Source organism: Mesoplodon mirus (assembly GCF_964341445.2).
Source record: "Mesoplodon mirus genome assembly, chromosome: 5".
NCBI lineage: Eukaryota > Metazoa > Chordata > Mammalia > Artiodactyla > Ziphiidae > Mesoplodon > Mesoplodon mirus.
In genome coordinates, this window is record NC_138980.1 from 45,751,173 (window position 1) to 45,778,890 (window position 27,718).

Sequence of the window (27,718 nt, forward strand, 5' to 3'; positions counted from 1 at the left end):
GTAAGAGGTCACAGGTGCATGAGGTGGCCCAGCCCCAATGCACTGAAATCACAGCAGCTCGCTGGGCTCTCAGCTTCGTCTGCCGCGGCAGGGTCCTCGTGAATGTGGGACGCTCACAGGTGGTGGGCGTGCTCCTCAGAGGCCCGGGCTCCCCGACCAGCACCGCAGGGCCCTGCGTGCCCGCCTGTCATGCAGGTGCAGTCTTCACATCAGCCTCACTCACTGCCTGTCAGTGCCTTGTGTGTACTGACACCTCACGGGGGTCTGCTGTGTCACAGGGAGTGGGGTCAGGGTCAAAGAAGGATGGAGTACAGAATCCTGGCACTGTGGGCATTGAGAATGCCCCTGCCACTGCAAAGAAGGTCTGCAGGTGGAGGACAGAAGGCCAGGAAGGCTGGCATCGGTGCTGGGCCGGTTCTCGGGAGACAGTCCTTCCAAAATGAGTGGTCAGGAGGGTCCTCTCTAGTACACTTGAAGCCCCCTCCTGGAAGGGGATCACTTTCTGTCGTGGAAGGCTTTCCTTTGTGTCCCAGGCAGCGGGGATGGAAGGGCTGTTGGTAGATGGACCTGCTGGGTCTTTACATCCCTCTCAGTACAAAGATTTCAAGGCACTGTGATGGGGTGGAAAGAGGCGCAGACTGGCCACTGGGTGAGACTGATCCAGTCAGCATTAACCTCTCTGAGCCTCAGTTTCCCCTCTTACAGAACAGGGATCCTGTCTGCCCTCTTGGCTCGTGGAGGGTTTTCTGCTAAAATGAACATGAAAACACTTCAATAGTGTGTATTTGCAGGTGATAAAAAGCTTGAGGATTAACTTCTGAAAAACCCTTTCAGCCAACAGTAAACTGGGTGGTGCCAGTGGCAGACAAGATGCGATTTGATGAGATATTCCTGAAGACCGACCTGGACCTGGACGGCTATGTGAGCGGCCAGGAGGTGAAGGAGATCTTCATGCACTCGGGCCTCACCCAGAACCTTCTAGCACACATATGGTAAGAGCAGATGGATGGACATCTCTTCCTAAGTACAGGGGGTCTTGCTGTGTGAAAGTAACGGCTGTGGGTGGCTCACACGTTGAGCGAGACTTGTGCTGTGTGAAGGGCCGGAGCGGGTGAGCAGGACAGGAGGGAGCGGTAGTCAGGGCTGAGTGTAGAGACCTGTACCCTGTATTCCGTGCATGTCAGTTCACTCTCCTCCAGCAGGAAGGTCTCCTGTTTCGTCCCTCCAGAGAGCTCTGGGGCAAGTTCTTGCTAGTGGTTATGCAGCCTTCAGCCCAGCCAGTGAGGGTGCAGGTGCTCGGCCCCACCCCCCTCTGGTGGGAGGGTGCAGTAAGGGGCCCAGAGGCTCCGGCAGGGCCACCCTGGGCATCAGGGCTGTGGCCATCTCTCCTAGAGGCCCTGCCCTGTGAAGGTCAGTGACACGCTGGTGGGAGAGGGTGAGATTGGTCTGCACCTCAGGGCTGGTCGAGGAGCCGTCTTCACCCCCACTTTCCTCCAGGGCTGGCGGAGCAATCTTCATGGCACCGGGATGGCTCCTTTTGTAACTAGCCAGTGGTGAAAGTCGCTTCCTAGCTTTCTCTGGAGAGAAAGCCCTCCCACTTTAGAGGGCTTCACTTGGGAGTTGTAAGAAGAGAATTTCCATGTAATTCTGGAGGGATGAACCCCTCCAAATAGAGCTGTGAAATTCACTGTGACTTGGGGAAATAACCATCCTTAACAGTAATTCAGAGATAGCCACGTTACAAGGTGAGGCCCTGCTGGAGAAAACGGGCTGTCCCTTCTCAAGAAGCACACGACACCTAGTCAGTTAGCAAAAGACTGTGGGAAGCCTGGCCCCTTGTGACGAGTCAGGGGCAGTCTCTATCAGGCCCTTCAGATCCAATGCCCCCTTTATCATGCTGAAATGCATGTGCACGGAATTCAAATTATACCCCGATCATAACATAGAGTAATTTATAACATGTATCTCAGCCTGTAAGTGACATGACAATAGGTAAATGACACAACGAAATCACAAATACGCTTGGATTAAAAAGAAAACACGCAGAAGGCGTTGCATACAGGGAAAAAAAGGCAAGGACAGAAAGAGTGAGCTCTAGAATAACCACTGGGACAGTGAAAGGACAGTCTGGGTTTGTTTGCAGGTGGCCGGGTGTGGGAGCATATCCAAAGTGGAGATAACAAGCCAAGAAGGATTGAAGGGACAAAACAAGGACGTAGGCCTGTCCCCCACAGTGCCCGGCACTGTGCCGCTCAGCGTGGTGTCCGAATAAGCACAGTAATTCTGCCCTGGGTGGACGCGGACAGAGTACCCCTGCACGTGGGCCTGGGGGCCCCTGCTTCTTCAGAGACCAGGGAGCAGGGACGGGCCAGAGAGATGGGACCGCAGCCCGAGAGCTGCCGTGGGCTGGGTGTGCAGCAGGACTGGCCCTCTCCAGCAGCATCAGGAGAAATAGTTGCAGCTCGACATTATCACACCCCGCCCTTGAAGTGTGACAAAAACAAAGACATTTTGAAAACAGCCTTGAATAGAGACATTAACAGGGATCTTCCACCAGCCCTGTTCGCTCACAGTGTTTGGGCCTGAGTCTGTTACACATTCCTGGCTCTTCGCTCTGCATCAGGACATGGTTTCCCTAATCTCTCAGTAACTACGTGCAGTGGGAAAGAGACTGTGTGTTGAGTGGACAGAGTGAAGGGATGACATTTTTCACAGATGTGGAGGCCTTGTCCTTGCTGCATGAGGCTTCCCTTCCTGTACGGCCAGCTCTCGGTGACCACGGGCGTGGCAGAGCTTCCACACTGCCTTGCCCATGTGCCACGACACCAGAAGGCCACGAGGGCGGGGTCACCTTAGCAGCGAGGGACTGTCCCCTGTGTAGCCATGCCTGGCTTTCCAGGCCCCGTCCCCTCATGATGACAACCCCAAGTGCTGCTTGTCATCCCCATTGAAGACCAGCGGCCCAGGCTATTCAGATAACCCAAGGCTGCAGGAACCAGCTGACGGTCTGAGTGTGGGCACTCGGCTCCAGCTTCCATTTACACAGGAATGTGAATCGCATCCACTGCCTGCACACCATCAGAAGCCAGCTGCGTGTCTCCTGGCTGCTAACAGGGCTTCCCAAGGGACCGGCTCCTCATCCCGTGGGTGGGGCTTGGCGGTTCTCCAATTGGGAGAAGAGCCCCCTCCTGCCCCGACGCTCTGGTGGGGGGCTGGGACTGCTCCCCAGGAGGGGGATGTTCAGTAGAAAAGGAGCTGCAGCTGTGGCCCGTTGTTTTTATCGTTTTTGTTGTCCATTTTTTAGAAGCGTGGGTTCCGTGTACTTGGAACCGATTCTGGTGTTTGTGATGTGTAATTAGCATCCCCACATTTCTCCCAGGGCCCTGGCCGATACGAGGCAAACGGGGAAGTTAAGCAAAGACCAATTCGCGTTAGCTATGTATTTCATTCAGCAGAAGGTCAGTAAAGGCATCGATCCCCCTCAAGTCCTCTCGCCGGACATGGTCCCACCTTCAGAGAGAGGCACTCCCATCCCGGTGAGTAGCCGCTGGCCCATCCGTATCGTGTTTGCGTCGCTTCCCTCAGCCCGCCACCAGGTGGCGCTGGCAACCTGCCCAGCCTTCACTGGGGCCACTCGGGGTGTGTCTGGGCTGCCCAGCTGGTTCCCAGGTTGGGGGCTGGAGACATGATTTTATCCCTTATTCTAAGACCTGCTAGCCCACGCTGTGCTGTGAGGTCCGCTAGCCAATTTGTAATTCTTTGTCTGAATTTGGTTGCAGGACAGTTCAAGTTCTCTTGGCTCGGGGGAGTTTACTGGTGTGAAGGAACTTGATGATATCAGTCAGGAGATCGCCCAGTTACAAAGGTATGTTAAAGCATCTCCTTCCCTTCAGATTCCAACCAAATCTACGTCCCAGGTTGTTATCGGAAGTAGCAGAGGCTTGTGAACCATGTGGCGAGTTGACCATTGTGAGTTTGTTCAGCAGAAATGAAGGGACACAGATTCTCCTGAGTTCCTGAATTGACTTAATGAGCTCAAGTACTGACATCCTCAGTGGGAGCTGGTGTGGGCTGTGGGGTCTCAGGCACATTGTTGCTAGGCGGCCCGCAGGGACACCCCCCCACCCCCACCCCCGGGCTCAGGAAGGCCTTGTAATTTCTGAACACGTAAAGTGACTGAGTCTCAGGTAGTGACACTGCTGCTTAGGAGCAACAGGTCAACTCTGAGTCTCAGGCCTTGTGTCCAGGTTTCTGTCTTCACTTCCAGCGCCCACTGCTTTGGTTTCCCCACCTGTAAACAAGGGCTTTGGATGGGGTGTCTGTACTCTCAGAGTCTGGCGTAAAAGAATACATCTACTTCCTGTGTGCCCCTGTGATCTTCTGCAGAACACCATCCTCTTACCAGTTAATTCTGGGGGAGGGCTGGGGGCTGGGGTGCAACGAGCAGAAGGGCCAAAGGCACCCAGCCCTCCACAGGAGAGGGACTGTTTCTTGACCGAAAATGAAAACCACATTACTTTGCCAGAGCGAGCTGGATCCCACTCACAGCTGGATGCCCCTTGGGTGGTGTAGTTTGTGTCCTTGGTGGAGCAGAGCCCTGAGAAGCAGAGGCAGGTCAGGTGTCATGTGAGACTGGTTAGGTGGGTGGCTGGCTGGCCACAAAGCCTCAGCCTTGGCCGCCTGCTGAAGCCAGACCCTCTGCTTCATGCTCAGCCCAGAGGATGGCTCCCATTCTGTCATCGGCTCCCTGGGGCTGTATTTCCAAACCAGAGATCAGCACGTGCAGCCTGGCAAGGCTGAGAGGGTCTGTGAGGACGGAGGGCCAGTATCTTAGAGCCTGGGTGGGCCTGTTAATCAGGACTGCAGGTAGAGGAGGGAGGGGACCCTGTAATGCAAGGGTTGGGGTCTTGGAAGGGACAGTGGTGTCCCAGTCAGGCCAGGGCTGCCTCTTCACAGCTGTGCAGCCTCTGGCAGCCTGGAGCGTTTCCCTGTGAAGGTGAGGGGCAAGCGTGTGCAGAGCAAGAGTGTGCAAGAAGCCAGGCCTGGGTGGCTTTGAGAGTGACCTTCAGGCCTGTTGCTTGGCGGTGTGGCGAAACACGCCTCTCCCCTTGACGTGACTCAGTCGTAATGGGTTGGATGTAAAGAGCACATTGTATCATTAGGTAGTTTTTAGACTTGTGGAAACGAACATGCAGACGCTCGCGATTCCATGTCTGGCCCAATGTCCCAGAGGGGGCCTTACTGTCGAGCAAGGGCTGGGTTCCCAGCAGGGGAGGCAGAGTATGTTGGCCACGTGAGGTTTCTGATGCCGAGGCAGCCCCTTCAGGCAGCTGTAACAAACTCTCACAGACTGGGGGCTTGAACAACAGGCCCATACTTACCCCCATCGTGGAGGCTGGAAGTCGAGGTAGAGGTGCAGACAGATCCAGTGTCTGATGGGGGCCATCTCCTGGTTCATAGACAGCGTCTTCTCGCCATGTTCTCAGGGTGGAGGGGCAAGGAGGTCTCTGGGGTCTCTCGTAAGGGCATTAATCCCATTCTTGCAGGCTCCACCGTCATGACCTAAGCATCTCCCAAAGGCCCCACCTCCAAAAACCATCACATTGGGGGGTTAGGGTTTCAACATATGAATTTGTGGGGGGCACAAACAGTCAGTCTCTAAGGAGGAGAGCAAGGCTGGTTGCTGCCCCGGGAGAGCTGTTTGCAGCTGAGGAGTCAGGCAGGGCCCCACCAAGCCCTGGTGTGCACAGCGGCCAGCCACAGCCTCCTGTGAGGGAGTAGCTGGGGTCAGCTGCCGGGCCCAGAGACCCTCACTGCCGCATCTTGCTGCCAGCCCTCTGGACTCCTCACCCGACTTTGCATCACTCCAAACTCCTCACCGTGGCTCCCCAAGCCGAGCTATGCCTTCCTGTTCCCATCGCCTAGAATGTTTTCCCATCATATATTCTATTCATAGGCCATGTCCTCAGAGTCCTTCCCTGGTCGTCCTATGCAGGACACTGCACACCCCCTTTCCTTATCCCACTGGATTTCCCTTCGTGGTACTTAGGTTGTGTGCTTTTGTGTGTTGATTTGTCGCCTGTCTCTCTCACTGGCCTGTGAGCTCCGTGAAGGCAGAGCCTCTCTCCGTGTGTCCTCGTGTCTTCAGTGCTCAGTCTTCTGAGCAGCTGTTGCTCACCATTCATGAGCGAGTGTGCATAGGATTTAGAGAATGTATTCATTTTCTCTTGCTGTGTATGGAATGGCTTAAAACAGCACAGATTTATTAGTGCACAGCTCTGTAGACCAGGAGTCTTGATAAGCTTAACTGGGCTTCTTGCTCAGGGCCTCACAAGGTCGAATTCAGGGTGTTGTCCAAGTAGGTGGGGATCTGAATCGAGTTCCTCAAAGTTGGGGGTCTGGGGTCTGCTTTCTGTGCTGTGTGGCCAGGGGCTCATTCTGCTCTGAGAGGCTGCCCGGTGCCTCCTCTCTCGTGACCCCTCCATCTTCAAAGTCAGCAGGGGCACATCCAGCCCTTCTCACCCTGGGCATTGCTTTGACATTCTCTGCTTGCACGGCCATGTTGGGGGCAAAGCCTCATGGCATCCACAGGTTCGACCCACACTTGTAGGGGAGGAGGTCAGGTAGGGCAGATGGTCACTGGGGGCGTTCCTATACTTCAGCCCCCACTGAGTGGGGTCAGCCCGGGTGGGTTTCTGTGGGATGGATGGGATTGGGTCTTGAGAAGTTGGGATACTGGGGGAATGGTCAACTCATTCACTCTATCTGTGCTTTCATGAACTATTTTTAAACACACAGAGAGAAATACTCACTGGAACAAGACATTAGAGAAAAGGAAGAGGCAATCAGACAGAAAACCAATGAAGTACAGGTAAGCACATGGCTGGTTTTGGAGGGATCAACCTGGTGTCACACGCAGTGCAGGGAGTTCCCAGCAGTGACGGTGGAGCAGGGCAAAGGGGGGGCACCGATGCACTCACTGGAAACTTGAGCTTTTGGGGGCTTCCAAGTGATTTTTTTTTTAGTTTCCTATACCATAAGTAGTGGATTTTTTAAAAATTGAGATGTACAATTCACATAACGTAAAATCTACTGTTCTAAGGTGTACAGTTCAGTGGTGTTTAGCATGTTCAGTGTGTTGCTTAACCACCACCTCTGTCTAGTTCCAGAACATCTCCATCACCCCAAAAGGAGACCCCGTCCTCATTAGCCGTCTCTCCCCATTCCCCCTCCCAACCCCTGACAACCACGAATCTACTCTCTGTCCCTATGGGTTTGTCTGTTCTGGACATTTCATATAAAGGGAATCATACAACATTCGGCTTTTTGTGTCTGGTTTCTTTCACTCAGCCTGAAGTTTTGAGGTTCAGACAGTGACCTCTAACCTGTTCTCAGGACAGTCCTGCTTGGAGAGTCTCCTTGTGGGTAGTGGTGACAGCGACACTGGGGGTCTGACTGCTGGGGCTCAAACCTGGCTCGCCTTAGCAGCTGTGTGACCTTGGGCAAGTTACTTAACATCTCTAGGCCTTGCGTGACGTTGGTAGTGAGTGGTCTGCTCTCCTGGGTGCTGGGCTGGAGCGTGGGGTCTGGCATGTGCTCAGCACTCACTCGTCGTCTGGGCAGAGGGAGGCTGTGCCAGAAGCGAAATGGTCAGTGCGTGGGAGCTGCACCCTTGAAGAGACATCGGTTCCGAGATGTCTCAGGTTTGAATGAATAGAGACGGCTCTGCCGTCGTGAGGAGACTCGAGTTGTCTGTGGGGCTCTGAGAGCGTGGCTGAGCTGTGCCGCTGGGCCTGACAGTCTCTGCGTGGGGCTTCGAGTGCTCCGAGCTCAGAGCTGGGGAAGGAGGAGCAAGGCTGAGCAGTCAGCGCTGCAGCCCCCACGGCTTGGCCAGGGGACTGTGGATGGGTGGCTCAGCCTCCTGGCCTCCGTCTTCCCACCTGGCAGTGAGGATCAGCACCAAGAGCAGCATCTGGCCGCCGTGCGCACTGCCTAAGTGGCTGGTTCTTTCTGGGCCACCTCCTAGGGCAGTGACCTGAGCCAGGCCAGGGGAAGCAGCACCTGACTCAGTCAGGCTCATGGGGTGCTGGGCGGCCCTCTTTCCCCCTCCCCTGAGCCTGTCCGCAAAGGGGCTGTAGGATTCCATGAGATACCCAGTGGACAGATGGCACGCAGTGCCTGCCCGCCGGCTGCGGGAAATGTCCTCTGTCGTAGCTGCCATCTGCAGGTGGGGTAGGGTGGATGCTTTGGGACTCTCATTGGTTCACACTGTGCAGTGTCCAGGCTCTTCTTTCCTGGCTTCTCACTCTGTACACGTTGGCATCGGGGGTTGGGCCTTAGATGGTCCCCTGGAATGTTTTGGATCAGAAGGCAGGGAACAGCCTGCCTCTATCGATAATCGTGTTTTGTTTTGTTTTTGTCTTTTTTTTGCTCAAATGAGTTGCATCATTTATATGACCACAGGTGAAGTGACTCTATTTTTCTGGGTGTTTGTATGTTCATCCTATCATTTTATTCTCACCTCAGCCCTCTGATTTCCACCCATGTCCTAGAACTGACCCCTCAGACACAGTTCCCTGTCACCCGTATCACCTCACCCCCATCCTTTCAGCTGTTTGGTGTGGTGGCGCTGGCCTCATCTTCCCTTTCACCTTGGCCCTGGCCCGGCTGGCCATGTGGGCCCCTGGGCAGTTCTCCCTCCTGTTGTGTCTGGGTCACTCTGCACGAGCTGTGGTTTGCATTCCCAAAGCTGGGGATCTGGGTGCTGTGATGTCCTTTGGCTCCAGGGAAACCAGTCACCGGGTCTCTGGCACCTGCTCCTGTGTGATTCTAAGAAAGCCGTTGGGTCACTGTGATGTCTGGGGGTGCTTTCTCCTCTGGTCTGCGGCAGGCTCAGCAAGGCCACCCGAAACCCTCGCTACTGGGCTCTGTCAGTGCACTCCTGCAGCCTTTGAGATGCTGGCGTCCATGTGGGCCCCGATGGCCCCTCAGAGCTGGAGGGGGCCCAGCTCCAGCCAGGCCAGCCCCTGTCCCATGGGAGCATCACGTGTACTCCAACCAGGACAGGCCTCTGCTGTCGTGTGATGGCAGCTCTTTGGTCAGGGACAGAACACTATATACATTTTAAAGTTCCCGTGTGAAAACCAGGTTTGATTTTGGTTCCTGCTGTCTTTTCCCAGATGGGTTTGGCCAGGAGATCATGTGCCATGCCTGCCAGCACAGGCTGCAGGTCAGGGCCCAGCATCGAGTAGCAGGCCTTGGTCCTCAGGTTAGTTTATGTTTGGTTTTAAGCAGTGGGAGCTTCAGCTTCAGCCCCCTCAGGCCTCCCCTTCCCCCTCCTGCCCTGGGGATCTCCATTTCCATGACGACTGTCTTAGTGAGAACCTGCAGCATCTTTGCCTGGTTTACTGTTTCATTTTGTTTTTGTAACAACAGCTTCACTGAGACGTAATTCACATACTATACAATTCATCCATTTAAAGTGTATAATTCAGTGGTTTTTAGCATATGCACAGAGTTGTACAGCCATCGCCACAGTCAGTTGCAGAACACTTTCATCACTCCAAAAAGAAACCCCCTACCCATTAGCGATCCCCAGTCCTTCCCCAGCCCTTGGGAACCACTAATCTACATTCTTTTCTCTGGATTTTCCTGTTCTGGACATTTCATATCAATGGGATCACATACTATGTGGCGTTTTGAGTCTGGCCTCTTTTCACTCAGTGTAGTTTTCAAGGTTCATTCATGTTGTTGCATGTGTCAGTGCTTCATTCCTTTTTATGACTGAATAATGCTTCAGTGTATGGCTGTTTTATTCATTGCTTCATTAGTTGATGGTTGTGTTTTTCTACTTTTTAGCTATAGCAAGTAATGCCACTGTGAATATTAATGTGCAAGTTTTTGTGTGGATATATGATTTCACTTCTCTTAGGTGTGTGTGTATATATATACATTTAAGAGTGAAATTGCGGGTCACATGGTAACTGTATGTTTAACCCTTTGAGGAGTTGCCGGACTGTTTTCCAAAGTGGCTGTACCATTTTTCATTCTCACTTTCTCCACATCCTCGCCAGCACTTGATATTTTCCACTTTTTATTACAGCCTTCCTAGTGGGTGTGGAGTGGTAGCTCATTGATGCTGTCCCTGACGTTGATGAGCATCTTTTCACGTACTTATTGGCCATTTGTGTATTTTCTCTGGAGAAAAGCTAATTCAGATCCTTTGCCCATTTTTAAATTGGGTTATTTGTCTTTTTATAGCTGAGTTGTAAGAGTTCTTTATATTTTCTAGATAAGTTCCCTTATCAGATAAATGATTTGCAAATATTATGTCCCCATCTTTGGGTTGTCTTTTCACTTCCTTGATGGTTGTACCCGGGCCTTCGGCAATGAAAGTGAGGAGTCCTAACCACTGGACTGCCAGGGAATTCCCTGAAGCACAGAAGTTTAAAATTTTCCAGTTATTTATTCCGTTTTTTTGCTTTTGCTTTTGGTATCATATCCAAGAATCCATTGCCAAATCCAAGGTCACAAAGATTTACCACACATTTTCTTCTAAGAGTTTTATAGTTTTAGCTGTTACATTTAGGTCTTTGATCCATTTTGAGTGAATTTTTACATAATATGTGAAGTAGGGGTCCAACTTCATTGTTTTGCATGTGGAGGGCCAGTTGTCCCAGAACCATTTCTTGAAGAGACTAATCTTTCCCCCACTGAATGGTCTTGGCACCATTTTCAAAAATCAGTTGGTCATAGACATGTGGATTTATTTCTGAACTCTCAGTTCTATCCCATTGATTTCTGTCTTTCCTTATGCCACTATCACACTTGTCTTGATTACTGTTGCTTTGTAGTAAGTTTTGACATTGGAAAGTGTGAGTCCTCCAACCTGGTATTTTTCAAGATTGTTTTGGCTATTCTGATGAGATCGGGCCCATTCAGTGTGGTATGGCCGTAGACTGTTTTGGCTATTCTGGATCCCTTTCATTTCCTTATAAATTTTGGAATCTGCTTGTCAGAAGCTGGCTGGCGTTCCAGTGGGGATTGCTCTGAGTCTGTAGGTTGTCTGGGTTTTTTCTGTCTTCTCTTTGCTCAGACACCTCCCCCACTTTGACCCCAGCACTCTTCCTAACCAGAAGCTGGCAGGTCGTCTTCCCGTGGGATTTTCCATGGCTACGGTGGGCCTGACCCTCCTTCCTCCTTCGTCTCCCCCTCCCCCATCACTTGTCCTTCCCTCAGATGTGGCAAGCCCACATTCCCTACTCTGCCATTAGCTTCCTATCAAACATTCATTGTTAGCTCTCCCAAACTTGTCTGGCTTGAGATCTGTTCTTAAAGGTCAGGGGCAAGGAGACTGGGGAGCAGAGAACCTAGCCCCACAGAATAGCTCAGAGGTGTGTTTTGGCTGTTGAGAGAGGAGAGAGAGCCGTGATTTTTTTGTCCTCAAAGCAGGGAGAGGGAGACCCTGCACCTCCTTCGAGTTTTCTTCTGAAATGATGTCAGCCACCAGCAGCCCCGGCCAGCCTTGGGGATTGGCCTCACCACTCCTGTCCTCCCTGACCGCCCAACAGTCCCCTCAAGTCCGCCCCTTCCTTTGATACCCATGGCCACAACCTCACCCAGGCTGCCATCACCTCTCCCTCGGCCCCAGCTTGAGTCCCCTCCCCACTGTCAGCCCCATAGACCATGCTCTCCCCACCCATCCCATCCCTGCTTTAGTTATCTATCTTACAGGTAGGTAAGACATCCCATAAGACATTCGCCTGGTTGAAAATGGACCCCTCCTGCTCCCCCCGTACCCCCAGAGGTGTAGTCCATCAGCTCCCATGAGGCCTTCCAGAAAGGTCGTGTGTGTGTGTGTAAGGAGAGACGTCTGTGCATATTCCCCCCTTCCTAATTGCACAAATGCCACTGTGCCTCACACGTGTGCTCTGCTGCATGCCTCGTTCATTTCACATTATAACTCGGTTACAAGGTGGAGGATCCCTCAGGGTGGGCTGTGCTATAAGTCCAGCCAACTCCGCCTGTGGAAATTTGCATTGTTGACAGATTTTGCCATCACAAACATTGCACGTTTTCACTTGCGCCATCCCCCTCTAGGATCCTTTCCCTAGAGGTCTAACAGTCGAGTCTGAAGACACCTGCACTGGTCATCTCGTTAGATACAGCCCACGTGGAGGAGCTTTAGCAGCTGAGAATCATCATGTCCTGCTCCCATTTTGGATGTCCGCAGGGGCTTCCTGCTGCAGAAGCCAGTGCCCTCTTTGGCATGGCCTGTGGGGCACGGCCTCTGGTGCTCTCGGCCCGCTTTTCTTTGATCCAGCTGGAGCACGGCACCCCCTTCTCTTCGGGGTCCTCTGCGGCCCCATCCACTCTTCACATTCCTGGCTCTTTGCCTGGCTACCACCTGCTCGTCCTTTGGGTCCATCGAAGTGGTGCTTCCTTGAGCTCTTGCCCACCTGTGCAGCACCAGTATGGTCTCCCCATGCCCCCGTGACTCTGACCGGCAGTCTGACCCATGCTGTCCCATGTTCGTCTCAGTTCATTTGTGTCTGGGTGATGCCCTTCCCGCCCCAGTGATGACCACATGTCACTGGAGAGCTCTTCTTGCCAGGAACCCAGCCCCTCTCCTGGTGCCTGGCCTCTCTTAGGCCATCAGTAAATATTTGCTGAGGGACTTAGTGAGAGGTTCAGCGGAGGCCGCCACACTGAGATGTGTGTGGTATTCCCTGTGGAGTGTGCGGTTTTGTAGGACATCTTGGGGGCTCCAGCCCAGGCTGTGACAGTGTTAACTTGGACGTGCCCCATGTGAACAAGTCTCGAGTAAATTCATGCCACCCTCCCCTAGGAATTGCAAAATGATTTAGACCGGGAAACAAGCAGTTTGCAAGAGCTGGAAGCTCAGAAACAGGACGCCCAAGACCGCCTCGACGAAATGGATCAGCAAAAGGCCAAGCTCCGAGACATGCTGAGCGACGTCAGGCAGAAGTGCCAGGATGAGACCCAGATGGTAAGTCATCATCCCCTGTCTCCCCGCTGAGCCCAGCAGGGGAAGGAGGCTTCTTACGGACTTCCCTGAGCTCACCATGACCCTCTCAGCTCAAGGCTGAGACGTCTACTGGTTTAATAGAGTAGTTGAACGTATCATGTGGAAAAGTGTCCAAGCATTTGTGGCCTGACCTCAGTCTCATCCGCCATGTCACATGTATAAGCGTGAACCCGTGTGTGCACACCACTCTGACCCATGCCCCACAGCACGGTGTGGGCACGTGTCTCCCCTCCCCTGGTGTCTTAGCTGCTTGTTACAAACAAGGGAGGCTGCAGCTTCAGCAGACTGTAAAACCCTTACATCCTGGTCTGAGGCCTCTTGTGGGGACATTGAGCCCCAGGGGACAGACAGATTGCCTATGCTTGTCCCAGGTGTGGAGAGGGGTCCCTGTAAAGGAAGCCAGGCGTCTGGCTTTCAGGCTGGTATCCTCTTCCCTGGGTCAGCTTGTTTCAAGAACATGAGCCAGAATTCTTCCTTGAAGTCGTGTTTCATCTCATTTCAGATTTCCTCACTGAAGACGCAGATCCAGTCTCAGGAATCCGACCTCAAGTCCCAGGAAGACGACCTGAACCGGGCCAAATCTGAGCTGAACCGACTGCAGCAGGAGGAGACGCAGCTGGAGCAGAGCATTCAGGCTGGGAAAGTTCAACTGGAAACCATCATCAAGTCCCTGAAATCCACGCAGGACGAGATCAACCAGGTACCTCCGAGGGGGTGGGGCGGGGCCTGCCGCCACTGGCTGTGGCTGGGGGTTTCTGGGGTTCCTGCCAAGTGGGGTGGCTGCCACGAGCAGAGCAGTCACAGAGGGGTGTGCGACCGGCGGTCCCAGGTGTCTGCGCCGCAGTAGTTGTTTTCTTTGCTCTCACCCACCTCCCTTTCTTCTTGGAAGCCTTCATTCAGCCTGAAGGTGAAGTGCTGAGAACACCCCCAGCGTGTGTTCCACCATCGTGTTGACTTTGGCCTGGTGGTGTCTGCTTTGCCTCACCGGCCTTCCACTTCCCCACCTGAGTGCACATCATTTTCGTGGAGCGGGCGGGGTCTGGGTGAGGACATCAAGTTAACTCATTTGGAGAGAGCCTTGGGTTCAGGACGTGCTCTCCCCAGCCTTGGTCCTCGTACAAGCAAGAGGGACAGAATCCAAGACACCTTCCAGCACCACTCTGTCCCCATGTATTGATAGTTCAAAGACCAGCACATCCTCTCAGGAGCATCGCCCCACATGGGCCCCTGTCCAGGCACCCCTCCCTGTCCTGCTCTGGGGTGAAGGCCTTGAGGCCTGTGGCCGCTGCCCACCAGCAGAGGGAGAGCTCTTTTCCTGCTCCCCTGTATGTAACGGCCAAAGGCCTCCTTGCTGGCCCTCGAGTGTTGCACCTACAGAGTGAGGGTGATGTTTGTTTGACCTTGGCAATATCTAAATGCGTGTTTGTGCTTCCTTTCTTTTGACTGACTCGATCTCTTTGCTCTTTTTGCCAGTTTACTGGCAAAAGTTGATCACAAACTCAAATCTCGGGGATTTAATACCATATATTGTGCTTTTTTGTTAATTAATACCTGTAGGGTTATCTTATGTCTTTTCCCTCCCAGCCTTTGGAATTTATAAAACAGATAAGAGCTGAGACATAAATGTATGTTAGTGATAATGATAATGATATTAAAAATGATAGCTACTGCTTATTAAGGCCCACCCTGCTGGACACTGCAAGAGGGGTTTTACCCGTCATTTCCAATGCTCCATCTTGGAGAAGAGGAAACAGAGAGGTTAGATCACCAGTGCGTACGAGACAGTTAAGATAAAGCTGGGATCTGTCTGATGTCACAGATTGCCTTCCTTCCCCTGGCCTCATGTGCCTCCTCCAGGAGCAAGGAGGCTCAAATGGGGTGATAAAATCCCACAAAGGAAAGTGACCGCTGAATATCACTTTGAATAGATTGTGAATCTGGATTTTTGTCCCATTTCACTTCCTTCTGAGTCAACAAATGTCTGACCACTTGCCTTTCTCAGGGACCGCCTGGGGCAGCAGAAGGGTCTCGTCTTGGTTTACAAGCGGTCTCGAGTTTCGTAAACATGGCAACAGGGATTGTCTACTCTGTAGATGGGTAATTCAGTTACCAGTGTGAATCGTCCGGGGTTGGATGTTAGGAGAAAAAAATGTGTTGCCTAATACTTTTTTCCTAGACCCTACTTGATGCTGACGATGTCTTTATTGTACAGGCAAGAAGCAAGCTTTCCCAGCTGCACGAAAGCCACCAGGAAGCCCAGAGGAGTCTGGAGCAGTATGACGAGGTGCTCGACGGGGCCCACGGTGCCAGCTTGACCAACTTAGCAGAGCTGAGCGAGGGCGTCTCCCTGACAGAGAGGGGCGGTTTTGGAGCCATGGTAAAGGTTGAATAAATGTAAATGTAAAGGTCCCGGAATCAGGCCCCACATTGGGATCAGAGAAGGCCCTGTCCGCTTGATCCAGCACTTGCCAGCCTTGATTCGGTTCAAGTGCAGGGTGTTTCTTGTTTTCGCTGCTGCTTTGCGTGTCCCCACCAGCCCTGCAGCCTGGCATCCGGGCCCACACTCCATCCTGGTGTCTGGGACAAAGCCAAGGATAGGTCTGAATCCTTTCTAAGACCAGTTTGTAAAGACCTGCATCTCCGTGAGCTGATCACCCAAATTTGGAGGGCTTCCCAAACTTAACCAAAATTGGATCAACTCTCACACATTGTGAAACCCCACATCCTACTAATTGGGAGGTTGGAGGAATGTGTGTGTGTGTGTTTCTGTGTTTCTACAAGGAGCACCTTGAAAATCACACGTATAGGTAAAGATCAAGAACAATGACAGCCCTCCTGGGGTGTTGCTGTGTCACCTACGGATTGGCCTCTCTCCTGAAATCTTGAGACTTTGGCGCTTGGGTTCAAACCTCATGACCCTGGGGGTGCTGGTGAGGGGCCGTTGGCCTTACTTAGGTTTCTGCAGGCCCTCAGGCTGCTGACATCCAGCAGTGTTACTTTGTCCTTTGTTCCTGCTAGAGTCCGCCGACCATAGCAGCCCTGGGCCCTGGCGTGTGCCGTTTGCAGTTTATTCTGGCTGACGAGAGTGTCTTTGTGCATCTCTGTGCCGTTGTGGGAGCCAGTGGGACGCTGTTGGTCTCGGTGGTTTTGTTGTGCTCTGCTCCCAGAGCCTTTCACCGCGCGCCCTGCACTGCCATCTCTCTGTCCCAGGCTCTTGCTCCTGGCCCTGTTTGCCTCATGGATTCCTTCCCCTCCTTGTAATAATTCAGCCTCTCTGTCTCTCTTCCTGTGAGACTCGGCTCTTTCTGTGCATTTCTTGACACATTTCTTTTCTCAGTAGCCAAGTACTCAGTCCCAAGGATTTATGGGGAAGCTTACGCCTCCTCCCCTGGATTGCAGAAGACGCTGTTGGTGTTCTCATCTGTCTCCTGTCTCTGGCCGGCACTGCCTCCCTCTGCCATTCACACATTCCTTTCCTCAGGGAATTGTAAACGAGTGAATTCCGTATCCGCTCCTGGGCCCATTGTCAGCTTTGTCAGCTTTACCGTCTAAATAGAGACTGTGAACGTTCCTTCTTCGTGAACCGCATGAGGCAGAATTTCCTGCTTGGCTGTCTGTCTCAGAGTGTGCGTTTCAGCTTCATAGCCCTGCCCTTATTCTTCCGTCTGTCACTGGTACCCTCACACGGCTCTTGGCTTGCCCTGTTCCACCTTAGTTCATGGAACAGCTCACTTTTAAACCCTCTCGCAGGCTTTGATAAGATTGGTTTCCTTGGATAAAAAGTTGACAATGAAGTGGCAGTTTGAAAGCAGCGTGGGACTTCCCTCCCCCCTCCCGCCCCCCACAGATTTTTTTACCTTTATTTTTATTCATCTCATTAGCGGGCAAAGTTTACATGATAGTCAATTCATCTTGAAACGTCGACGTCACATATGTTACGTAGAAACTCAAAACCAGTGTTTGAGAGAAAAACTATTTTTGTCTTGTACAAATACAGTTTTTGAAGCACTTTTTGGTTTGTTTCCATTTCTTAATAAACACTTTGAAGAGGGCTTTTTGTTTACTCCTGGACATTTCAGGACTGCTCCGGAGGAGAGGGACCTACCTCTCTTAGTTCTCTTTGAGGGGGATGAAAGTGAGAAGTTCAGTTTCTTGAGAACAAGTGTAACCAAAGAGGTGCATCTAGAACTTTCTAAGTCTGGACGGTTTTACTAAAGTTACTAACTTTAGTGTTAGGCTCACATGATTTTACTTTGTCCAAGACAGCAGGATTCTTAAAGCCATATTTATTTCTTATCTGTCATCCACTGATGAGAATACTGGCCTCTTGTCCTTGGAGTCAGCACTCAGCCAACCGGTCTACTAGAGAGAAGGTAATAAATCATCCCAGACTTTAGTCTCGCCGAGAACTCATCATGAAAGATGGGCTTGTCTGTCACATCCAGCTCCTGGAGTGCTGGAGCCAGTTTTATTGACTCTCCAGAGCCGATTATTAAATAGGAATTTTGTAAGCTGTTATTCAACCTTTGGTAACTGGACGTCAACCATGGTGGGAGTAGCTACACCATGGTAATTGGCAGAGGCTAACAATCAGGGCTTTTTTTTTTTTTCCCCAGAGCGCTGGTTCACCAGCACACCACTGCCTAGCCCCCATCTAAAGGGAAGGAATGTCACCTAGATGCCCTTTCAGAGTTGTCATGTCTGTTTCCCAAGAAGTGCAGTAATTAAGACCAGAACTCATTGTTCGAGGTGTTCTCCCTCTGCTCCCTCTGCCACAGGTGGGATCATTCACCCCATGCTTGGCTGCTGCACTTGCGTCTCCCAAGTGGGCAGATTGCTCCGTGCTCATTGGCAGGAGGTCAGTGGATGGTGGAGTTTACGGCCTCTCTGCACCAGGGGAAATCTAGTTTTCTGCTCTGGATCTGTGAAATGGAATCCAAACCACCTGTGGTTACCCTAACCACACGAATCCTGCCGGGGTCTTCTTAGGCTTCTCCTTTGAAGGGGAGGGAGCGGTTGCTGCCTCAGGCAAACAGTTGCTCCTGAGAGAGAGATTTCAGACTTGACTTTCCGCTCAGGGATTGCGGGGGCCAGACCCCCCAGGATCAGTCTCTTCTCTGCCATTGTCCACTGTTATTTGTCAGTCTTCCGAGTGGCAATTGAAAACATTATAAAAACAAAAACAAAACACAACCAGTTTGTACATCAGTGCTAATTAAAAACTAAATAGAAGCTTCCCCTCCGAGGCCAAGTTGTCATTCTTAACTCACTACTTTATCCACCTCATATATCATCTCTCTCTGTTCTTCTGGAACAGATACGTTCCTTCCCCCGGGCTGCAGTGTGAGAGATTTATTTTCCACACCGGCCTCCTGGCTTCCTTAGATTAGGACTTCTCCGTCTCGTTGATCTGTGTCTCAGAACCCCACTGGGTGCTTGCTGGCGCGGGCATGCCACAGTAGTTAGCAGTATGACGTCCTTACTGAGTCCTTGCCCTGCTGCCAGACACGGTGCTTGCAGACATTGGTACTTTCCTAAGAACCGGCTTATTTTCCCCACCTTGGGAAACCCTGTGGTTGGAGGCTCCAGATAATCTTTCTCAGGTAAGGAAAATCGTTCCGTATTCATCAGAGGGCAGGGGTGTTGGTCAGTCCTTCTGAAGCCTTGGGCTTCCTGTTAGCCTGGTGCCTCTGAGATCCGTCCTGCTCCCTGAAGTCAACTGGCCCAGGGTGGTAGGAGCCTTGTCAGGAATCTTCCTTTGGCACCTTTGACGTCATTGCCCTGTATTTTCACGGAAGCCCAGCTCTTTAATCATTTGGTTTTGGTCAGTTGGAATAATGGCTGAGTTTGCCAGCCCCGAGGATGCTGACACATTTGCCAGATTCAGTGAGGATGTTGTGCTTTTTAATATCATAGTGAAACCTTCATGTTTTCACTGAGGGTGTGTCTTCATTAACCAAAATATCTCAGTATTTCTAAACCAAGTACACCGTCCCTATGTGTACTGTGAAACCTCTCCCCAGCCCTTTCAGGTCATTTTCCACTATAAAAACTTGCTCTTCAAAAGCAAGTTTTTTTCCCTTCTGATTTAAATATTCTTGTTTGTTTCTAGAAATAAGCACTTTTTTAAAAAAATGCAAAGTGTTGCATATGCTCTAGTAGTTCTAACTGCATAAGCACTCATTTCCTCTCAGGATGTAAATAGCCAGCATGTTTCTTGGTGTGGAAAGGGCATGTTTTAAAGTGCCCACATAGGTAACACACTCTGAGGAGGTGTTTGAGGGAGGCACACCTTTGAACAAGGCCTCTAGCTGCAGTTGTTGGTGGCTCGTTACATTTTCTTTCTGACATTTCCAAAAACATGACTTTTTTTCTGACTCGATTTTTTTTTTTAATTTAATTGTGGTAAAAGGCACATAACGTAGAATTTACCATCTTAACCATTTTTCATTGTACAGTTCAGTAGTGTTAAGTATATTCACATTGTACTACTAAGCTCCAGAACTTTTTCATGCCCATTAAACACCAACTCCCCATCCCCCCTCCCCCAGTCCCTGGCACCCACTATTCTGCTTTCTCTCTCTATGAATTTGATGTCTCTAGGGACTTCATATAAGTAGAATTACACAATATTTGTCTTCTTGTGACTGGCTTCTTTCACTTAGCATAATGTGTTCAGGGTTCATCTGTGTTGCATGTGTCAGAATTTCCTTTTTAAGGCTGAATAGTATTCCACTGTATGTAGATACTACATTTTGCTTATTCATTCATCCATCGGTGGGCGCTTGGGTTGCTTCCACTCAATGATTTTTAAATAAACTTTTAAATTTTAGAAGACTTAGAGAAAAGTTGCAGAGATGGTACAGAGAGTTCCCATGTACCCCACACCCAGCTTCTCCTAGTATTAACATCTTGTACGGTACATTTATCATAACTAATGAACCATTGTCGACATGTTATCATTAACTAAAGTCCATCTTCTATGTTTTTTAAAAAAAATTACTCTCTTTAGGGTCACATCACTTAGAGGGAAAATATACCAGTTAGGTATAGAATTCTATACTTTGCTTTAAATCTGAAATAATTAAATCCCTGTCCTGTCTCTTCACAAAATTATAGGACGATCCTTTCAAAAATAAAGCCTTGTTATTTAGCAACAACGCCCAAGAATTGCATCCGGATCCTTTTCAGGCAGAAGACCCCTTCAAATCTGACCCATTTAAAGGAGCTGATCCCTTCAAAGGTATCTCATTTGGCACCCACTTTATCATTGAAAGGCTGTTTTGTGCCCCCTAGGGTTGTCCAGTGACTAGAACAGTTAGGAGGAAAGAAATTCTTTGAGCCTAATGGGCCTCTTGAGTTTTTCACTCCACCTGGTTATCTAAAGAGCTGTGGTGTTGAGGGGAGGGGGTGGGAAGAGCTTCAGGCTCACCAAGAGACATCCACGTTCAAGGGTGGCCTGCTTGGCCCTGAGACTCTGCATGCTTCAGTTCCCATCCACCTCTCGGGATTGATAAACAGATGTAGTAGTGATTATGGAACCACCTAGTAAACAGCAGATCCCCACGTAAACATCTAAGGTCTTAACGTGGTGAGTTCATCCAGATCCACACACGAGTCAAGAATAACTAAGAAGAATTCTAGAAACAAGATTTCCTAAGTTTCTTCAGTTTTTGCAGAGCAAAACAGTATTTCCAAGAAGGCTATCTGTACTTTTCTGAGAAAAATGCCAGGGCAGGGAGAGGGCAGAGGGAGTGCCTTTCCAGTTTCAGATTTGGAGTGGAAGCACCTTAGTTCTGAGAGATGAGTCAGGCAGCTCCTGAAGCTCAGATGTACCATATGTGGCTGAGGATGGGGCAGCTCCAGGGTCCCAGGTTCCTGGAGCCCTGGGAAGTGATGGGGAGGGGCGGGGGTGAGACAGGAGAGTAAAGCACTGTGTAGAAAGAGAGAGTGAATTCAGGCTTGCCCTACATTTTCCTTGACTTAGGCCCGTATTGAGCAGCCAACAGTACTTTTCATTTTATCTTAGTTGTCCTCGCCATGACAAACTGCCTTAGTCAGTGGCTGCCCCTGCTTCCCCACTTTGCTCTACCAAGGTCATTTCTACCATAGACCTGAACGGTCCTCTCTTCTCTAAATCCAGGTGACCCGTTCCAGAGCGACCCCTTTGCCGAACAACAGACGGCTTCAACAGGTAAAAAAAAAAAAAGGCTTTGTTAAAAGAAACATTTTGTGGACTGGCTCTCAGAATATTCCCATTCCTAGTTCAGGTTGAGGGAAATGGGGAAACACCTTGCAGCCTCCTTTGCCAGGTCAGTTTCTGAAGGAACCTCCATTGTCCCTCCCTTTCACAGTCTGGTGCCCCTTCTTGCCAGTCGCACAGCATAATGAGAACTAGAACTAGAAAAGAAGCCCCTGATAGCTAGGCCACTGTTTGGACACTTGTGCCCGCTTGTGTCACCTGTGGTGGCATCAGGGTGTCCCGTTGGTACCCACATGTGGTGGCACTTCTGCCCACACATGCCAGGGAGTGGACTGGGAAGGACAGCGTCGCATTGCATAAAAACCTAGCATCTTGTTCCCTGCCGGTGATGGTGGCTTGCCCCTCCTCTAGTCACCAGGCCCACACCCCACATTCGAGGAGAATGAACGCACCCTGGGCGTGGTGTTGGGATCATGCTGCCTATTTATCTAATTTTTTCCCTTGTATTTGTTTTTTCTATTGAGGTGAAATTCACATAACACAAAATTAACAAATTCACATAACACAGATTAACCACATTTCATTGGCGTTTAGTTCATTCACTGTGTTATGCAGCCACTCCCTCTGTGTAGCTCCAGAACATTTCCATCACCCCAAAAGGAGACCCTGTCCCCATGAGCAGTCTCCCTAGTCCCACTCTCCAGCCCCTGCTTTCTGTCCTTATGGATTTACTCATATTATCTGTTTGTTCATATTATTTTTAAATCAAGTGTTATTGAGAGGTATAATAAACACACAACAGAACTCACCCATTTTAAGTGCAGAACTGGACAAGTTTTGACAAATGTGTATAGTTGTGTGAGAGAGAGAACATTTCCATTATCCCAGAAGGTTCCCTGGTCTCCCCCACCCCCTACCCCCCCGGTCTCTGGCAACCACTGACCTGCTTTCTGCCACTGCGGTTTTTACCTTTTCTAGACTTTCATGTAAATAGTGCCAGTCAGTTGTGTGTTCTTTTATATTTGGGTTCTTTCACTAGGCATAATGTTTATTCATGGGGCGTTTTTTTTCTTCTTTCCAAAACACCTAGATCCATTTGGAGGGGATCCTTTCAAAGAAAACGACCCATTCCATGGCTCTGCCCCCGACGACTTCTTTAAGAAACAGACAAAGAACGACCCATTTACCTCAGACCCATTCACGAAAAACCCTTCCTTACCTTCAAAGGTGAGTGACCCCGGAAAGGCTGCCTTCTGGTGCTGCCCACGTGCATACTCTGCGTGTGTGAAGGCAGCCCTTTCCATTCCCCACCCTCCGTGGACCGAGTCAGGGCCTCCATCACTCAGACTGTGAGTGCTAAGCCTGACGAATGAGGACTGTGCAAGGCCAGGGGATTCCCCAGGGGCTGGCTCGAAGGCCAAGCCTCGTTACTGCTTAGCAAGGTGACCGTTACTGCCTATCCCTACAGAGGCTTGTCCCACGAAGCGAGGTGTCACATCCAGCAGTCCAGTGAGCCCAAGTCAGGGCGCGCTGTGTCCTGAAGAGCTGTCATTCCTCTGTCCCTTTCTGTGCCCCTTTACTTCAGCTCAGGCCCACCTGCTGGGTTCTCTGCTCTATCGTCTGCCCCCAGTGCCACTCCACCTCCCAACAAAGACAAAATAGAGCACCACACGCTCCCACAGGTTTCCATGTGACTGCTCCTGCCATCTTCCTAGTGCAAAGCACTGATGGTGACACTGGCATCAGCCAGCCTCAGTGGGTCCCCGCCATGGCAGGAGGAAGTCCAGACCCACAGCCTGGCTGCACTTAGTATGCTCCCCTGCCCCCCAGCAAGTAGTAAACCATACGTTTTGCACGTTAGACTCAACAGACTGGTTTAAATTGGTGTAAATGAGGATTTAAAAAGCAAAAAGTAGCTTTGTGATTGAATGGAGAATTTTTGTGTCTAAGTGAGGGCAATGTATAGCCTTCCTTCACGTTCTAGGCAGCATCTCTGTCCCCACCTTACCCATTCCCTAGTTTTTCACTTCTCCATGGACCTACTGGTATGTATCACTGGCCCCAGAGCTCCTTGAAGGCAGGGATTAACCTGTAACATTTCTATCTGCAAGACCTGTCACGGGATCCACCCCCCTTTCATTGCTGGTGTTGGTGGTCTGTGTTATCTACGTTTATCAATTTTGTCGATCTCTTCCGAGAGCCAACTTTTGGCTGTGTTGATTTTCTCTCCTGTTTGTTTCCTATTTCACTGATTTCTTCTCTTCATTATTTCCTTCCTCCCACTTTGCTCTTCTGTTTCTAACTTCTTAAGATACAACCTTAGGTCATCGATCTTGGATCTTCTTTTCTAATATGAGTGTTTAAAGCTATGCATTTCTTTTGAGGTGCTGCTTTAGCTGCATTCCATACATTTTGATATGTTGTATCTTCATTGTCATTCATTTTGAGATATTTTCCAGTTTTCCTTGTGAATGCTCTGTTGAACCTGGATTATTTAAAGTATATTGTTTCATTTCGAGATACTTTTTTTTCCCCCTAGGTATTTTATAATACTGATTTCTAATTAAATCTACTGTTATTGGAGGACATATTTTGTATGTTTTCGGTCCTTTTAGATTTATTGAGACTCGTTTTATGGTCTGTGTTGGTGAACATGCTTTGTACACTTGAGAAGAATGTCTGTTTGCCATTGTTGGGTGTAACGTTCTGTGAATACCAGTTAGGTCAAGGTGGTTGTTCTGATTGTCTATTTTTTCTTCCCTTTGGCCACGCCATGTGGCTTGCGGGATCTTAGTGCCCCGATCAGGGATTGAAGCCAGGCCATGGCAGTGAAAGTGCCCAGTCCTAACCACTAGACTGCCAGGGAGTTCCCCTTTTTTCCTTTTTTTAAATGTAAGGTATAGTTGATTTACAATATTGTGTTAGTTTCTCATGTACAGTAGAGTGATTCAGTATACATATTATATATATATATATATATATATACTTTTTCCATTATGGTTTGTTACAGGACTGGTCATCTATTTTTATGGTTTTTGTTTGTAAGCTCTACCAGTTGCTGAGAGAGGGGTGTTAAAATCTTCTCCTATGATTGCAGAATTGTCCATATCCTCCTTAATTCTGTCAAGTTTAACTTCATGTGTCTTGAAGCTCTTTCAGGTGCCTACACATTCATGATTGTTGTGTCATCCTGATTCAGTGACCTTTTTTTCATTATAAAGGGTTCCTTTTTTCCTCTGGTGCTTTGTCTTAATCTATTTTTATCACATATTAAAATAACCACCTCGTTCTCCTTATGCGTAGTCTTTGCATGATATATCTTTTTTCATCCATTAACTTTCAACCGTCTGGGAGTTGAAGGATGTCTTTTGTGTCAAGCATGTAGTTGGGCCTTGCTTTTCTATCCAGTCTGGAAATTTCTGCCTTCAAAATGGAGTGTCTAGTCTGTTAACATTTAATGCAATTATTGATATGGTTGGATTTAAGTCTACTATTTTATTATTTACTTTCTTTTATCCTCTGTATTTTATTCCTCTGTTCCCCTTCTTCTGTCTTCTTTTGGATTATTTGAATGTTTTCTAGAATTCCATTTTCTGGTATCTGTTGGCCTTTTTTAACCATACCTTTTTTCATTATTTCTTAGAGGTTGCTTTAAGGATTACCATATACACTGTTAACTTATCATGGGCTACTTGGAATTAATATTATGTCACTTAATGTAAAATGTAGAAAACTTGTAATCATATAGGTTCATTTATCCACCCTCCCCCAAACAGTAGCATCTCTGTTATCGTTGTCCTATGAATGTAATACATCTAAATGTATTAAACTCCATAAGACAGTGTTTTAATTTTTGCTTTAATCCACTGTATGAATTCTAAAGAGGAAAAAATAGTTATGTTCTTTTCTCTGGCTGCCTTAAAGAGCCTCTCTTTACGTTTGCTTTTTAGTAGTTTGTGTAGGGTCTGGATATGTTTTCCTCTGTATTTATGCTGCTGGGCGTTTGCTGAAGTTCTTACATCCATAAATTATGTCTTTCACCAAATTTGGTAAGTTTTCTGCCATTATTTCTTTGAAAAAAAATTTTTTTCTATTCTATTCTCTCTCTCTTCTCTTTGTGGGATTCGAGTTACATAGATGTTAGACCTTTTGCTATTGTCTTTACTGTTTCTTTTCATTCTTTTTTTCCTCCTTTTTCTTCAGATTGGGTAATTTCTACTGATTTATCTTCAACTTCACTTACATTTTTCTGTCATTTGCTGGTTAGCTAACCTAGTGAAGTTTTTATTCTAGATATTGTACTTTACATTGTTTGAGAATGTCCATGTTTCTTCTGTATAGTTTCCATTTCTCTACTAAGATCTCCTGTCTTTTTGTTCATCTTGAGTGTTTTTTCCTTTATCTCATTAAACACAGTTATTGCTGCTTTAAAGTCACCCTCATCTGAGAATTCCAAAATCTGGGTCATCTTGAGATTGACTCCATTGATTGTCTTTTCCCTTGAGAACCGCATTTTTCAGGTTCTCTCTGTATGTTGAATAACTTAAAAACATATTCTATGCATTGTGAGTGCTCTGTTGTGGAGACTGGATTCTGTTGCATTCCTCCAAAGAGTGTGGATGGTTTTATTTCAGCAGGCAACTAACTTGGTGAGACTTGTATTGCAAACTCTCCCTCTTTCACCTGTGGTTTCATTCCTGTGGCCTTAGCTGTAGGCTGCTCTGAGTCTGCCCACCCACACACAGTGTAGGGGTGAGCCTGAGACGTGGACAGAGCTTGTCATGGAATTTGGGGCTCCCATTCTCTGCCTCTCCTTTCTAGATCCCGCATCCCTTTCTCATGGCTGTGGTTGTCCTGGGGCTCCCTCCTCTGAGCTTCAGTCCAGAAAGACAGTGAGTTTTCTATTGGAGTCATAGCTCCCCCATACTCTCAGACTGTAGCTGTCAAAAGGGAAAGCTCAGGAGTTTCCTGGTCTAGTGGTTAGGACTTGGTGTTTTCACTGCCGTGGCCCGGGTTCAATCCCCAGTCGGGGAACTGAGATCCTGCAAGCTGAGCAGCGCGGCCAAGATAAAAACAACCACAGGGAAAGAAAAAAAAAACCGGAAAACTCAATCTTGTACTGCTTTTTCTGCCAAGTTTCAATTCTTTTCCAAAGTCTTCCTGCTTTGGTTCACTTCCTGGGTCTTCAGGTGATGACTTTTTTTTTTTTTCCAGTTCAGAGTGTTTATAGGTGTTATCTGCAGGAGGGGTTGGTCTGTTGGGACTTAACTCTGCCGGGATTTAGTTAAATCATTATATCCTCCCCAAGGCTGGGCAGCAGATGTGGTGCATATAGATGTCAAGAAAGTTTGTGGTTGAATGAATGGATGATGAACAAAGGAACTGCTTTTCACTCTCTCCTCTCTCCTTTCGCTCAGCTCGACCCCTTTGAATCCAGTGATCCTTTTTCATCCTCCAGTGTCTCCTCAAAAGGATCAGGTGAGACTGATGGCTTATTTTCCTTCTCACTCTTCCTCGGGCAGTGGAACGGCCCACCCATTTCCAAATCTGGTGTGTCCTCAGTGTTTCTGTCATTAGTAAGTGGACTCAGATCCTCGCCTGAGGCAGTGCAGCCAAAGCCATTCCCCTCTGGCTGCTCATCTTTCTGAGCAAGAACTGGCATCTTACTGGATGAAAAGGAAGCTTGGCGGTAGGGATTAATTTAGTAATAACACCAATGTATTAGTTACTCTTTGCTCAGTGCTCCTTATGAATCTTTGGTTCTAACCTTTGGATTTTTTTTCCTAAAGGAATCCAAAGTTTTACTGAGGCTTGTGCTATGGGCACTGGATTTGAGGGAACCTCCCCTCATAGCATAAAACTCTTAGGTGTGCCTTTAAGGGAGGGGAGCGTTTGCAGACTCCCCCTTGCTTTTGGAAACAGGTTCCACTTGGTACTGCCGCCTTGCCTAACATCTTGCACTTGTTAGTTACAGAGTTTGATTTCGTAGGTGAGCTCGTGGGTTATTCTGGACAAATCGCACCACCCACCAAAGGAGAAAGCTCAGCAAAAATCTCTACCTGCAGATGACCTCCCCACATAAATCATGTGGGTGGCTGGTCGCCTCCCTCTCACTCTCCCTCCTGATCCAGCGGGACAGACAGCAGGCTCTCCTTCCACAGGGTGCTTGTCACTCCTTTGGTGACGGTGAACGATGCTGGCTTGCAGCACAGCCACAGGGCAGAGTCCCTCTGGCTCTCCCTGCGCCGGCTCTCGTGGCCGCAAACCATCTGGCTGAGCTGCACCAACCATGAGCCAGAGTGGGCGGGGGCAGGGGGCCTTGTTGAGGACTTGCACCCGATTCACCACCCCATCAAACAAACGTGACCTCCATGGATCTCCTGCTTTGGGAGCCACTGAGAACCAAGAGGTGACACTTTCCCCTGCTCCCAGGAGGCGTGTTCTGTGAATGCCCTGTAACTCTTCCT

The 27,718-nt window shown here is 49.3% G+C and overlaps 1 protein-coding gene across 15 annotated transcripts in view; it reads left to right on the forward strand.

Moving 5' to 3' along the window:
* The window catches only part of EPS15L1 (epidermal growth factor receptor pathway substrate 15 like 1), a 100,430-nt gene that overhangs the window by 44,793 nt on the left and 27,919 nt on the right, over positions 1-27,718 (forward strand). For 13 of the 15 annotated variants that reach the window (XM_082621136.1, XM_082621143.1, XM_082621145.1 and 10 more), the window contains 11 exons: positions 835-992; positions 3,380-3,536; positions 3,780-3,865; positions 6,799-6,871; positions 12,848-13,009; positions 13,551-13,748; positions 15,261-15,425; positions 20,168-20,291; positions 21,192-21,242; positions 22,342-22,478; positions 26,669-26,729. In XM_082621136.1, coding sequence (XP_082477262.1) covers positions 835-992; positions 3,380-3,536; positions 3,780-3,865; positions 6,799-6,871; positions 12,848-13,009; positions 13,551-13,748; positions 15,261-15,425; positions 20,168-20,291; positions 21,192-21,242; positions 22,342-22,478; positions 26,669-26,729 — 1,372 coding nt within the window. The remainder of the gene's footprint in view (positions 1-834; positions 993-3,379; positions 3,537-3,779; positions 3,866-6,798; positions 6,872-12,847; positions 13,010-13,550; positions 13,749-15,260; positions 15,426-20,167; positions 20,292-21,191; positions 21,243-22,341; positions 22,479-26,668; positions 26,730-27,718) is intronic. The other 2 variants (XM_082621148.1, XM_082621141.1) reach the window with 1 other exon arrangement.